The sequence below is a fragment of the Chenopodium album genome, chromosome 12 (assembly GCF_948465745.1).
Source record: "Chenopodium album chromosome 12, dcCheAlbu1.1, whole genome shotgun sequence".
NCBI lineage: Eukaryota > Viridiplantae > Streptophyta > Magnoliopsida > Caryophyllales > Amaranthaceae > Chenopodium > Chenopodium album.
The window spans coordinates 11032985-11048378 of record NC_137845.1 but is presented as its reverse complement, the minus strand read 5'-3'; the positions used below and the strand labels follow the sequence as shown (position 1 = coordinate 11048378).

The 15394-nt window shown below is 40.9% G+C and overlaps 1 protein-coding gene across 1 annotated transcript; it reads left to right on the top strand.

The window, feature by feature from the left end:
• On the top strand, positions 1-15143 carry LOC145571968 (uncharacterized). The gene is made up of 6 exons (XM_081630982.1): positions 1-261; positions 10685-10743; positions 10835-11097; positions 11371-11445; positions 11537-11599; positions 14807-15143. The coding sequence occupies exons 1-6, from the start codon at positions 155-157 to the stop codon at positions 14849-14851; spliced, it is 612 nt and encodes a 203-aa protein (XP_081487108.1). The 5' UTR covers positions 1-154; the 3' UTR covers positions 14852-15143.
• Positions 15144-15394: the final 251 nt, after the last annotated feature.

Here is a 15394-nt window from a genome sequence, read left to right as displayed (position 1 = left end):
TGTTTAAATTCCTTCTCACCTTTTCTCTTTGTTTCTCTCTCTAAAATTAACTCGAATCTCCAGTATCCTGTCACTAACATCGCTCCACCAAAACTCCCAGAAAATCTAGGGTTAGGGTTTTCGAACTCCAACATCATCTACGATTTTCGAGAAGATGTATGCTGATAAATTAGAGGGAGATTCCAAGGCGTCAATCACAGAAAGGCTTAATGGCTCCGTCGCCAGTAATTCCATTCGCCGGCGTACTGTCACCGGAAAAAGGTTGGTTTTTTGCCTTTTCTGCGAGGTAATCTATGATATATTTGTAATAATCATGATTTTTTTTTTTTATAATTTGATTATTAAAATTCTTTTGCATTAGCTTAGTTCAATTATTGTTGAATTGTGAATGTTGTAGTTTATGGCGTGTAATTGTATATAGAAAATTCGATTGATTTGCTGGCGATTAGTACGATTATTTAGGAATGCTTGAATATGAGCGAGCGGTTTTGAAGGTGAATAGAATTTGAGGCTTTTGGTTAGAGGATTGAGTAAGGTATGGATTGATTGCTCATTCTGGATTACATAGGCTAAGTTGGGAGACTCTCTACGGAGAATGTCGGTGCTGGAGGATAGATAATTGATTCATAGCTTTAATCTGTGTACATGGGAGTGTAGGACAAGGTTAGCAGTCTGAGATTTTATTTTCTGTTTTTCGAGGTTTGAGGGTGCTGAGTTGCTGACTGTTTTGAGGACTAGAAAGTGAGTGAAGGTTGTTTGAACTAGGGCACGAACTTTGTTAGGACACCTCCTTTTTTGAAGACTGGAGTGACTCTCTCTAGCTGCTGCCTGTTTTGTCGAGCCCGGCTTTGTTATCTGGTTTGATGGTTGAACATGCTAAAAAACTGGTATATTCCGCTTTGTTTCCCATCCAAGTCTTTCGCAACACGTCAGGTTTACTTCTTTTGTTAGGTCTTGATTTTCTGCTCTTTCATTTCATCCGTAGTGATACAATTACATCTTCTTTCTCCAATTGTATGTTAACAGGATAGCAAATTGGTAACTGCTGCTATGTGAAATTGTATGTGATATTGAACTCTTTTTTAACATCTTGATCCTCCCAACATCACTTATGGTTCGACTCCACTAATATTTTCTTTTTAACTGTTAACTTTAGAAGCTGTCTTATATAAGTTACCCTCTTTTCCTTAACTAATTATGTCATAGTCAGATACTCTTGACTATGAATTTCTTCTGGTTGTTTTTTATTTTTTTTACTTCTTTTTTAAAAATGTTGATTCCCATGCTTTTTAGGTCATAGAGATTGTTCATGGAATCTAGTGTTGGATTTTTTTTTTCTCCCTTAATTTAAATACTAGTTATGGTCTTTATTTGTCAATATATAGACTGGTACTTTTGGGCATTATGGATGGTGACATTTAATATAGTACTGAAAAAGTCATGTTTTTTGCCTTTGCTGCTTTCAAGAATTTTCCAACTCATCTAGGCCTGCCTCTTGGAGGTAAAGGGTAAAGGATCCTTTACCTTCCCTTTTAGATTATTGGCTGTTAAATAGGAAACCAAAATTTGTTTGATCCCCTTATCGTTCCTAAAAATAAAAAGCATAGGAAAAGAAATTTGGTGGATTCTAGGTATCCAAGTGATGTTTTGGTATTTTCACCCTTTTCACCAAAGTTAGGTTTCAATAATTTAGAAATTTGATGGACTCTTTGTAGGATCTAATAGACTCCCGTCTCTTTCTATACTTTTGTTGTTTGTTGCATCTTTGCTTTCCATTTTTTTTCCGGTTAGTTTATCTCTGTATGTTCTAGATTTGAAGGCATATGAGGAAAGGTTATGATGTTCTTGGAACCATTTAGACTACAAGCTTATTTAGGGGGAATGAACCATTGGTGGAGGCTTAGTTTTAAAAATCGTGCCTTAGGCGTGTCTAGGTGCAAGGCACAATGAGGCTCAAGAGTTGGCGCCTTAGCTTTGTGAGGCTCAAAGACAATAGCTATTTTGTAAGTTATTCTTTTCTATAAAACACTATGGAACTTTGTGACGGGCAAGTTAATTCATTTCTAGTGGAGAGAGAAATCCCATATCCTCCAATTTGATTTGAAGAATCCTAGCTATTGATAACATGGCCCTTTCACCTTTTCACATGATTCCAATTTTACACTTATTTAATAGAAGTTATTTTTTCTTTTCTATACTAATAAAGTGCGCTGCAACGGACTAGCGTTTTATGAAATTAATTAAGTCGAAAGGGTGATGTTTGATTGATAAGCTAAAAGCTTCAAAAGATAAATATGGCTTTAGGCCATAACTCTCCAAGTTTCTCCTTACAATTTTCTGAATACCTTTCTCATCTTATGCTACTGCTACTTATACTACAATCAACTTACTAGAATAGGCTACATTGCCCTTAATTACTACAATTGCTACTATTGTCCTTATACTACTTTAGTGCTAAACAAACAAAATACTAAAGCAGCTTGTCTCCCCTGCTGTCCCCTTAACGGTCCTCTGCTTCCCTCCTTGCTGTGGTTTAGTTGTTGTTGGTGGTAAGTGGCTGCCTCTTCTGTCTCCTGCTGTACACAAAAGTCACAGGTGGTGGAGGGTGTTGGTGTATTGCAATACCGCCCCCCAAAAGTGCCACCTTGTCCTCAAGGTGGAAGTTCGGAAATTGCTCCTTGATCGCGTCGACTTCCTCCCAAGTAGCCTCAAACTCGGGAATTCCCAGCCACTTAATGAGCACTTCAATACTACCTCCCTTGCGTCTAGCTTCCAATACTTGCTCGGGTTCAGCGATCATTTCGAGCTCTGGGGTTAATTGAAGTGGAATAGTAGGATTACTAGGGACCTCTCCTATGGCACGTTTCAATTGGGAGATGTGGAAGACCGGGTGTATACGACAGTGGTCGGGAAGCAGCAGCTTATAGGCGACCTTACCCACACGCTGCACTACCTCGTATGGTCCATAAAAACGCGCGGCCAACTTCTCATATGGTCTCCTAGCCAACGACCTTTGCCGGTACGGTTGTAGCTTGAGGTAAACAAAATCCCCCACCTGAAATTCATCCTCCCTTCGCTTCTCATCAGCATACTTCTTCATAATTTGCTGAGCACGCACCAAATTACACTTCAATTCATCCAACATCAAGTCACGCTCCTGTAACAACTCATCAACCGAACCCACCGCAGACTGCCCTGTTCCCACACGAAGTAACTTGGGTGGTTCTCTCCCATAAACTGCCAGGAAGGGAGTCACTTGAGTGGAAGATTGCGGCGTCGTATTATAAGAATATTCAGCCCAAGGAAGCCATTGAGCCCACTTCTTAGGCTGCCCTCCCGCAAAACATCGAAGATATGTCTCCAACCTTTTATTTACCACCTCCGTTTGCCCGTCAGTTTGAGGGTGGTAAGAGGTGCTTCGCTTCAACTCCGTCCCTTGCATTCGGAACAATTCCCTCCAAAATATACTTAAGAACACCTTATCCCTATCCGAAACGATGCTTGATGGAACCCCGTGGAGGCGAACGACTTCCTTAACAAATGCCTCAGCTACGGTGTAGGCCGTGAAGGGATGTTTGAGGCCTATAAAATGTGCATATTTCGACAACCTATCCACCACCACGAATATTGTATCCACCCCCTTCGAACGCGGCAATCCTTCAATAAAATCCATGCTTATATCCTCCCAAATCCTCTCCGGGATGGGCAAAGGTTGCAACAACCCCGCCGGTGATTGCTGAGAAAACTTGTTTCGCTGACACACCGAGCATCCCCGAACATAATCCGCCACATCCTTCCTCATTCCGCTCCAAAACCAATCCGCCCCCATTTTTAAATAAGTTTTGGTTTCGCCGGTGTGTCCTCCCCCCGGGGAATCATGATATGCGTGAAACAGAGCTGCCCTAAGCGTCGAATTTTTGGGCAAAACTAACCAGCCCTTGTACAGCAGCCGGTGGTTCTCCACCGTGTACCCTCGAGGCCCCTGTCCCTGCTCCACCTCCGTTAGCAGCTTCTGTATATCCGCATCCTTGGCGATCTCGTCCTTCAATTTTTCCCAATCTACCCTCTGCGTGGCTACTATTGCATTTAATTCCTCCTCCGACTCAATTTCATCTCCACCCCGCCGCGAGAGGGCATCAGCCACCCTATTAGCCACCCCTGGCTTATATTGCAATTCGAATTCGAACCCAACCAACTTGCGCACCCACTTTTGAAATTCCATCCCAATCTCCCTTTGTTGAGTGATGTATTTGAGGCTTTGTTGATCGCTTCGAATTATGAATTTCCGGCCTAAAAGATAGTGTTTCCACTTCTCCACCGCAAGACACACCGCCATTAGCTCCTTTTCGTAAATCGATTTCCCTTGACCACGTGGGCCGAGCACCTTACTAAAGAAGGCCACGGGTTTACCCTCTTGCATTAACACCGCGCCGAGGCCATAACCCGAGGCATCGGATTCAACTACGAATTCCTTCGAGAAATCTGGCATCGTGAGTACAGGAGCAGAAATCATGGCTTGTTTCAGTTTCTGAAAAGCCTGGCCGCCGGATTCCACCCGTAGTTATCTTTCCGGAGTTGTTCTGTCAAAGGCCTTGCAATATGTGCGTAGTCAATCAATCAATCAATCAATCAATCAATCAAAGCCTTAATCCCAAAAGTGGGGTCGGCTAACATGAACCAAATTTGATTATTCCGTGTAGTCATCAACATAAATCTTTCTCCTCCATCCCTTACGATCCAAAACTTCATCCTCACGTAAATCCATGCACTTCATATCCTTCCTCACTCCTTCCAACCAAGTCATCTTTGGTCTCCCTCTTCCTCGTTTAATCCCTCCATGGTCCCACTCTTCCACTCTTCGCACCGGTGCACCCTCGGGTCTCCGTCTTACATGTCCAAACCAACGCAGACGATTTTCCCTTAATTTATCTACAATGCCCGCCACACCTACTTTCTTGCGAATAACCTCATTTCTGATTCTATCTCTTAAAGTGTTTCCACACATCCACCTTAACATGCGCATTTCCGTAACCTCCATCTTTTTAATATGCTCTTTCTTAGAAGCCCAACATTCTGTACCATAGAGCAACACTGGTCTTATGGCAGTCCTGTAGAATTTTCCCTTCAACTTTAAGGGAATGCTGCGGTCGCATAACACTCCCGTGGCCGCTCTCCATTTAAGCCACCCTGACTTAATCCTGTGGGTCACGTCTTGATCAATGTCACCATTCTTCTGGATGATCGACCCTAGGTACTTAAAACATTCACTCATGGTCAAATCCTTTCCATCCAAACTCACCACTTCATTGCTTGTCCCCCTCTGAGTGCCAAAACGACATACCAAATATTCAGTCTTACTCCGACTTAGCTTAAACCCTCTAGATTCCAACCTTTGCCTCCATTGCTCCAACTTGACATTAACCCCATCCTTAGTCTCATCCACCAAAACGATATCATCTGCGAACAGCATACACCATGGAACCTCATCTTGAATTGGTCTAGTTAATTCATCTAGAACCGTTGCAAAAAGAAAAGGGCTTAATGCAGACCCTTGATGCAATCCGATTGTAATAGGGAAATCTTTTGTCAACCCTCCGCATGTCCTCACATTTGTTGACACATCCCGATACATATCCTTAACTAGGTCTACATACCTTCGTGGGATACCTTTCTTCAACATTGCCCACCAAAGTATCTCTCTTGGCACCTTGTCATATGCCTTCTCTAAATCAATAAAGACCATATGAAGATCTTTCTTCTTTACCCTATAAAACTCCATCATTTGGTGAATAAATTTTCGGTAATACCCTGTTAGTCCAAGAAAACCCCTCAAATCTCTTAAAGATTTCGGTTTGGGCCAACTCACCATAGAGCCCACCTTCTCTCCATCAACAACAACCCCTTCATTAGAAATTATGTGGCCCAAATATGCAACCTTGGGCTTGCCAAACTCACATTTTTTTAAGTTGGCAAACAGTGAGTGTTTCTTGAGAGTTGCTAACACTAACTTCACATGCCTAATATGATCACCCTCACTAGCACTATATATAAGTATATCATCAAAGAAAACAAGTACAAATTTGCGCAAATAAGGACGGAATACTTCGTTCATTAGTGATTGAAAAGTGGCCGGAGCATTGGTGAGGCCAAAAGGCATCACGAGAAATTCGTAGCGGCCTTCATGAGTTCGGAAGGCGGTCTTGTGAGTATCCTCGGGCCGGACTAGGATTTGATGGTAGCCGGCCTTGAGATCCAATTTCGAGAAAAGTTGCGCCCCACGTAGCTCATCCAAAAGTTCATCAATCACGGGAATCGGATATTTATCCGGAACGGTCTCCTTGTTGAGAGCCCGGTAGTCCACACAAAATCTCCACGATCCATCTTTCTTCTTGACTAAAAGCACCGGGCTCGAAAAAGGACTAGTAGAAGGCCTTATGATACCCGCTTGAAGCATTTCTCCGATGAGTTTTTCAATCTCGTCTTTTTGGAATTGTGGATAACGGTAGGGCCTAACACTAATTGGGTTACTACCCTCTTTGAGGATAATAGAGTGCTCATGGCCCCTTATGGGAGGGAGCCCATTAGGACTTTCAAAAACTTCAGCATACTCTTCCATTACTTCCCTCAAAAATTCTGGTGGCCCATTTTCTTTCGGCCCAATTTCATTTGGGCAGCCCTGCTGCTTCTCAATCAGATTCAGCTCCACCAATATTTCCCCCTCCTCCTTTCTTAAGGTCTTTATCATGGCCTTAAGTGTTACTCCCACCTTGGTTAGACTCGGGTCCCCCTTAACCACCACCGTACGACCGTTCAAAGAGAAGCTCATCTCTTGCTCCTTCCAATTAGTGAGAATGGTTCCCAATTTTTCAAGCCATTGTATCCCCATGATCACATCCGAATTTCCCAATTTGAGAGGCAAGAAATCCTCCTCTATCTCCACACCGTCGCCTAACTCCAAGTGCACCCCTTTGCATTGTCCTCTCCCCTTGATGTTCTCACCATTTCCCAAGGAGACCCCGAACGTTTGATTACCACTAATGGGTAGGCCGAGCTTCTCAATTGTTGTCGTGGAAATGAAATTATGCGTTGCTCCTGGGTCGATCATGACCACCACGGGTTGTTTCTTGATTAATCCGGTCAACCTCATTGTCTTGGGGTTAGAAAGCCCAACAATTGAGTTCATCGAAGCGGTGGTTAGAATCTCCTCCTCTACTGGCACTTTAGAATTTTCTAATGCTTGTAGCTCACCTTCTTCCTCGCACTCATCCTCGTCAACTAGTAAAACACTCAACCCCTTAGCCGCACATACGTGGGTTGGCCCCGTCCACCTACCATCACAGCGAAAACAAAGGCCCCTCGCTCTTTTATCTTGGATTTCTTTCTCGGTGAGTCGTCGGACTTCACCATTGAAACGGGTGGTGTTAGAGCTTGGTCTAGTGGAGTATGATGAAGAGGGTTGGTTCACAGAAGAAGCTGAAGATGATTGTGGTGATTGGGTTGGGTTGAGTGATGGGTTGTGGGTTGGATTGGGCTGAGGGTTAGATCGGCTTGGGCTGTAGGGTAGTGGGCTGGAGTTTGACTTCTGGGTCGGCCCACCACCTAGGATAGTAGAAGCTGGGCTGCGGTTAAAGTAAGAATAGGGTCCGGGTTTAGAAAAGGCCCCACCCGTTTTTCTCAAACTGCTGACCCGATTCCTTTCTTCGACCCGGATCGCGAGATCCATGGCGTCTTCAAGGGTCAATGGATTCAACATGCGGATCTCGGCTCGGATCTCCTCTTTCAACCCGTTAATGAATTGCCCCTTCATTATGCTCTGCTGCACATCCAACAACGGGGAAGCTTTCTCTATAAATAACCTCCTATACTCTACCACCGTCGTCACTTGTTCTACTGCTAACCATTGTTCGTGAAGAGACCCTGAATTCACCGGTCGAAATTGGTTTAACACTCGCCCTTTCAAATCCTCCCAACTCACCATTGGCCGTCTCCGACTTTCCCATTGATACCACAAGAGGGCATCTCCGTCCATTGCTACCACCGAGGCTTGCAATTTCTCCGTCTCCGACAACCGATAAAACTCAAAAAACTGTTCTCCCCTGAGAATCCACCCATCGGGGTCGGATCCGTTGAAAGTCGGCATCTCTAGCTTCCTATATCGCCAATTTCCGTTCCCTTCACGGTTGTCGTGGTTGACATGCCGGATACCGCCGTTGTTCCCAAGCTCCCAGTTTCCGAATCTCAGACCACCGTTGCCTAGAGGAGTTTCGTTGTAGTTTCCGCCACCCGGCGTCTGATTCCCCTCCTTGTGATGCATCGCCGCCATCAGATTTCGCATCTCCTCGAAGAACGCGTCCTGGTCCTTCTTCAGCGCCCTCTGTATCGAGTTCTCCCCATCACCGACCTTCTCCAGAATTTCTTCTACTCGTTCCTCCAGCGCCGCCACCCTCTCCGGCGTCACCGTCAGTGGTGTCGGAGGCATTCCTGCTCTGATACCAAGTGCAACGGACTAGCGTTTTATGAAATTAATTAAGTCGAAAGGGTGATGTTTGATTGATATGCTAAAAGCTTCAAAAGATAAATATGGCTTTAGGCCATAACTCTCCAAGTTTCTCCTTACAATTTTCTGAATACCTTTCTCATCTTATGCTACTGCTACTTATACTACAATCAACTTACTAGAATAGGCTACATTGCCCTTAATTACTACAATTGCTACTATTGTCCTTATACTACTTTAGTGCTAAACAAACAAAATACTAAAGCAGCTTGTCTCCCCTGCTGTCCCCTTAACGGTCCTCTGCTTCCCTCCTTGCTGTGGTTTAGTTGTTGTTGGTGGTAAGTGGCTGCCTCTTCTGTCTCCTGCTGTACACAAAAGTCACAGGTGGTGGAGGGTGTTGGTGTATTGCATGCGCCTCACCTACATAAGGCACACGCCTTTGCCCTGCGCCCAGGCTCCAAGGACTTTTGCGCCTTGGTGTGCCTTGCGACCTTTAAAACTAAGGGTGGAGGTTCAGAAGAATAATTAATGTAAATGCATAAAAAAAAAAAAAAAAAGCTATGCTGTCATTGATAATGGACTGAAATTTGAATGTTATGTAATTGGAGTAAGTACTGGAATACAGGGTTTTTTGGGTCTTACTTCTTGGGCCTGATACATGCTGAAGCCTTTCAAACATAATGATTATGTCTAAACTCTAACCCATCTTTACTTCTTCAACCTGTCTTTGTAACTTAAAAACTTGTGAGCTGATATTTGTTCTTTTTATTTACCATGTTAGAGGTTTAGTTTGAAGTTTGATGTCCTGGTTTTGCTTCAAAATGTTGCCTTTAAACAGAGTTTATCAGTTGCTTTACCTCTTAACATGATCTTGAAAGCCACAGCTTTTCTTTTCATCTATTTTTTGAGCACACAAATACCAACTTGGATGTTGCCTCTTGTTCATCTTTGCATGTTACTCCTATTGTAACTTCAATAATGATTGTGATTTTAGGGTTCAATATTGTTTCCATGCATAAGTGATAGCAACAGTGGGCGTTGGTAGTGGCAAACAGTTTTTGGTGACAGACATTCTTGAGTTACTACTGTGTTTAATGCCATTAATTTAGGGCTGTTATGATTGATTAAGAGAAATTTGGTGGAGAGCTATTGCTGGCAGAACCGGTGAGCAGTGACTAGATGCTCGTGAGAAGTGTCTAATTTTATTTGAAAAGAGTAATTACAGACTTTCTGCATTAGTAATAATAATATAGAAGGCAAGCGAAGGAGAGGGGAGGGAATTGTTTATTGCTTTTTCTTTGATTATACAGAAAATGGAGGAATAAAGTCAAAGGTTGTCACTTTGAAGCTTTTCATTGTCATGGTTAGGTTGATCCATTGGTTTCCACTGGGATAAGTATCTTTATTGTCTCAGTTGCACCGAATTTTTTAAGCTCAGAAGGATTCCCTTATCCGCGCCCTCCCCTTCCTGGTCTTACTTAATCCCTCCTGATAAGGGAATTTTGATCTGTTACTATTCTCATCTTCCTGTTCCTCCATCCTCAGATTCCAAACATACTGTGAGTTTTTTTTTTCCTCCATCGATGCAGTCTGTGGAGTGTGGATTGTATGTACTATAAGACCCTTTGCCCTTGGGATCAACTTTCACTAGATAACCCTAGTGTCTTGTACACTTTGTTAGCATGTTTTTGGTATCTTTTCATCATGTGCCGCATTATCTTTTTTCTATTGATTAAAAAGCACTTATCTAAGTAAGTTTAAGAAGCATATGATTCATTCATCATGTCACTTTTGCAGCTAGTAGTTAAGTTCAACCAATTTATGGATCCAAGAATGAAGATGTGGTTTGTGGATTATGTGCGTCAGAGTACTGTTGTGTGCTCAACTAAGTAATTTGTAACAGAGACTATATAATGTTACTAAGAGATTGCCCCATGTGTTAAATTATAATTTTACTGCATCTATGCTTTTAATCGAACTCTGATGAATTCTTATATTTTGTTTACGTTTATGTATATATATATATATATATACAATCATACATACAATATACACATGGCATGGATGATGAGGACTTGTTCATTTATGCTGTTGGTCTTAATATATGGCATGCCATTTTGCTTGTAATGTTAGCATTAATGTATTATTAGTGAGTGTTTCCCTGAAATTGATTGTCCATATTTGCAGGCAAAGGCAGGATGACAAATGGGAACATGATCTTTACCAAGATGAGCGACCTCAATTATGTATGGATCAGCTGAGACATTTAAATAGTACTAAGTTTCCTTTTTGTTTTATAGACGACATTGGGATTGACACTATCAATTGGCTTTGAAGCGCGCAAACTTGGTGGAGGTGATCTTCGTCTGAAGCTTCAGAGGAGGAGCAGCCAGCAAGAAACCCAAGGTGGAGGTGTTCGAGATCTTCGTGAAAAGTTGTCTGGCTCAATGCACTCTCAGCCGGTAAATAAGGATTCCCAGAAGCCTAAACCTGAACACGAGGCTGTTAAACCTGCTAGAAGAAGTGTCATTGTTGCCACACCTGTAGCGGAGCCTAAAAAAGTCTCGAACCCGACTTTGAGGAAGAAAACTCAGCAGAAGGTCTACTATCTTTCCCTTACGGACTTCATATGTGCACTGTGTAAAATTATTCCTTTCAACATTTTTAACTGATTATATGAGGGTAATCACAGTTAATCACCATTCATCTATCTATTAGTATTGGGTTAAAGGTACCTGGTTTTTTTTTAGGGTGAACAATTGCTTTACTGGTTATTGGTCATTTGCCTTCTGCTTTGCTGTTAGGGAGAATATTGTCTTTTTAATGAGAATTTTTATTTTCATTCTCATGATTGATATTTGTATTTCTTTCAGGCTGATGCATCAGTTGATGGGTTTCTTCACTCCTTGGGTCTTGAAAAGTATCTTATTACATTTCAGGCAGAGGAAGTAAGCTACACATGCATGTGATTGTGGACCTTTTTACTTTTTGAGGACTCTTTATGGCTAACTTAGCTTTTTTTTGTTTTTTCTTTGTTAGGTTGACATGACAGCTCTTGAGCACATGACCGACGAGGATCTTAAAGCAATAGGAATACCAATGGTAAGATCTGAAATTAATATTGAGATGTTAACCTGTAATGGATACCTTTAATGGCCATTTTCATTCCGTAGTTACGACGTGATGTACCAATGATTATTAAACCTTCAATAATGGATACCTTTAATGCCCATTTTCATTCTGTAGTGACGGCGTGACATAATAATGCCTGGGAGAGATTATTTTCTGCTAATTCATGCCCAAAAATGTTGTACTTATAGCCCTCTTCTAGATATCCTTCTTCCTATTTTTCTTCCCATGTCATATCAAAGGCAATTTCATTGTATTGAGAAACATACTAGCAACAGTGGGGAAATTTTTGTTGATTTTTTATAATTTAGTTGATATTTGGTATTGAAAACATACTAGCAACAGGTCAACAGTGGGGTAATTTCATCTTAGAGTTGGTTGTGGCTGTTGTGATGAGGGGTGCTTGATTGCATGCCATTCCCAGGTGATTTTACCATTGATTGTTACTGCTAGAGTCATGGCTGTTATTTTAAACACTTCCTTTAGAAGTGGAACAAGGACATCCCTCCTCCCTCCTCCCTTCCCCTCCCCAATCCCTTTTCTTGGAGGTCTTTGATTTTCAGTGTGACATTGCTACTGGTCCTTCTGTTCTTTTTGCTACCTTTGGTTTCATCTGTTAAACTCTCTTCATCCCTGAATTTTCTTCATATTTTTTGTTTGGGTTGTCCCAGAATTTTATATTCTTACTTGTTAGGATATCCCAAAACTTTTTGGGTTGAAATCAGCATTTACTCTTATTTTTTGTTTTCCTATCATTCTTCTCTCCTTAACACTTTCTTTTTTTTTTTTTTTTTTTTTTTTTTTTTTTTTTTTTTGCTCTCTTTTCTCACTTCCAAATTTTCCTTTGCTTTCACTACTACCCTTAATCTGTGTCAAACCCTCTCGTAAAGATAATTTTAGGATTGGTGTGTATTTATTTGCATAATTCTTAGTTTTATACACATATAAGTCACAATATCAGTCACTGTATTTATGGTGTAGTAATTATCATAACCTGTAAGGAAAATTGTGATAACTTTTGTTGTCCCTTATTAAAAGTGGGCGTTTGGTGTAGGGTAATTAGAAAAGGGAAAGGGAATAAGCAAGCTTGATTCCCTTTGTTGTTTTTAATGTCGATTTAATTATTCCCTTTATCCTCTTCAGACCCCCCAAACTCCTCTACTTTGATATCCCATTGCACCTCCACACCAACGAACATCAATGCACCACCACCACTACCACCCAAACCATCACCGCAACCGCCACCACTGCCCCACCGGCATTCTTACCTGTACTTCCCCACCACCACCACCTTCAACTACACTTAAAAGTTAAAACCCACCCAAATTGAAACCACCTATTCGCCCAGGGAAAAAACCCTACCATCCATAACCAATTAACCACCAACATCCACCAAAAGCCCATAGCCCTAACAATTAGGAATAAAATCAAGAAAAAAAAAATTAAAACCTTTTTATATCATCAATAATGGCTTTTAAAGGTTACTATAGTTTTTTGCTCGAATATAACCTTTAGAATTTCAATATAACCATGGTACTAGAAAACAATAATTTAAGAAGGATGAGAGAAAGGGTGGCAGCGTTGACGGTAACGCAGCTGCAAGGGCAGGGGTGTGGCGGCAAGGACAGTGTATAAAAAGGCGCGCCTTGGTGCTGAGGCACTAGGCGATTAGGGTAGAGTTTTTTTTTTTTTTTTTTTTTTTTTTTTTTTTTTTTTTTGGCTCTGGGAGAGGCTTAGTTACAGAGGCAAAGAGGTGCACTTGAGGCGCACATAAACAGTTTTATTAAATGTTTAATATTGTGCGGCTCACTTCAAAGAGGCATACCTTGAGCGCACCGAGGCACAACTGGACCTTCATCTCCTCATTGCTCCTTGAGCCTTTTTAATTTTTTATACACTGGGCAAGGAGGGGGTGATTGGTGATGGGCTTATGGCAACAACCATGAGAGTGATTGTCAGTGTGGGGTGGAATGGTGAGGGAAGGAAGAGAGTTTGAATGCCAAACAACGTACTATATTAATGGGAGTTGTTTTTCACTCACCTCCTATCCCTTTCTTAAACTCTTTCCTTTTAATGAACCAATTGCCCCCTAAATCTGTAGTAGTAACATTAATAATCAAAAACAATTTTTAATGGTTTTAATTGTTACAGTTGACCATAATATAGTGCATGTATTTATTTTCACGGTCTTCAAGACCTACAGTTGAACATCAATATCTTTGTTTTGATTAAAAAAATAAATAAGAATTTGATACTTAATACTATATATTGGTACGAATCTTACAATATCTCGTATGACTTTATTTTTGTATATAAAATTTTTGGTCAAAGTTTTTTAAGTTTGACCAATGTGGAAATGAGCACTATATTATGAGACAGGGGAGTATACTGTTAAGTCGTACATATTTTCATTTACAATAAATCTCTCGTACATTATATAGATTTGGTTGTGGGTTAGGGATGGAGAGAATCTAAGCCTTTTTTTGGATAGTTACTTGCTTGTTGACAAAATAAATTTTTTTTTTTTGAATATTGTATACAAGCTATAATCTATCTTTACAACTCCATAGTTCTTAACTTATTGACGAATGTGTACTTATAGCAAATCTGGTTCTCCCAAGGTTTATTGCAGATTCCATTTTCCTTTTCTCTGAGGTATACTTAGAGCAAACCTTTTCTCTGCTGCCTTCTGCCTCATTCTGAAAAGTCAAAGTACCTGACAATTAATGGATGTTCCTTGGGATTGTTGGGAATGAAAACCAAGCTCAACTAGGAACTCCTATCTGCCAAGAAACACTTTAATATAATTAATGACATGTTTAACTTTCTTCCCATTAATCTTGTGTTCAGATTTTAGGAGAGAAAGAGGAAAGACCTATCTGAGGAGAAACTTACATTAAGTTCATTTTTGTTTCCCTTTGATTTACAGGAAATTAAGATAGAAGAGTGAGAATTAGGAGAGAGGTGGTGCTATATATAATTCATTTGTGATGCTTTTATTGTGGAGTGACCGGGGTCTTATGATTGTTACTTGACCATACTGAAACAGTCATAATATTGCACTGGTCCTGTGTGCTAACTCTAGCCGTTGTATTCCTTTGCTGCTCCAGTTTTATACACAAAACAAAGCCCATATATAAATAAGCCTGTGACATTGATGCTCTCTCTTGTTTGTTTCAGGGTCCCCGAAAGAAGATATTATTGGCATTGAGTTCAAGGGGTTAAGATGGGGAGTAAAGGTGATTGTTATTTTTCTTTCCTGTCAGCTTTGTTGCCAATCCCATCTCTGCAGTCCACTGTTGGTGGCCCTGTGTTTTACTTGGTATATATATATGCCTGCTGTCTGAATGTTTACATTGTAATTTTGACAAATTGGTTTGTATTGAAGAAGCGTTAGGGCACCAGGGAGCTTCGTTTTGATTTAGGTTATATTGTAGGAAGGGTAGGTTGAAACTAATTCAGGGATTTATCTGTAATGCTACTTCAAATTATTTTAGTTGGATTTTTTTTCCCCTTATATCTGTAGTTTTCTCACGATTTATGGTTCTCTTTTTTTCTGATTAATCATTTGCATAGAGTACTTGACTACTTCGCTTTGCTTAAACTGTATGTAATCACCGAAGTGTCTGGAAGAATTGAAATCTTTGTGGGATGAGATGTTACATGTGGTTTCTTAAGAATGATATTAAGGAGGTTTTGACCAAGTATGTTTCTCAACGAGTATCCTCTTTAAAAGGAATAAAAGTGTTCATGCCAGTTATCAATTAG

Excerpts from the sequence above, each read along its gene's own strand:
- LOC145571968 (XM_081630982.1), top strand. The coding sequence starts at position 155 with ATGTATGCTGATAAATTAGAGGGAGATTCCAAGGCGTCAATCACAGAA. Across the intron at positions 11,098-11,370 it reads GGAAGAAAACTCAGCAGAAG|GCTGATGCATCAGTTGATGG; the intron begins GTCTACTATCTT and ends TATTTCTTTCAG. Across the intron at positions 11,600-14,806 it reads AAGCAATAGGAATACCAATG|GGTCCCCGAAAGAAGATATT; the intron begins GTAAGATCTGAA and ends TGTTTGTTTCAG.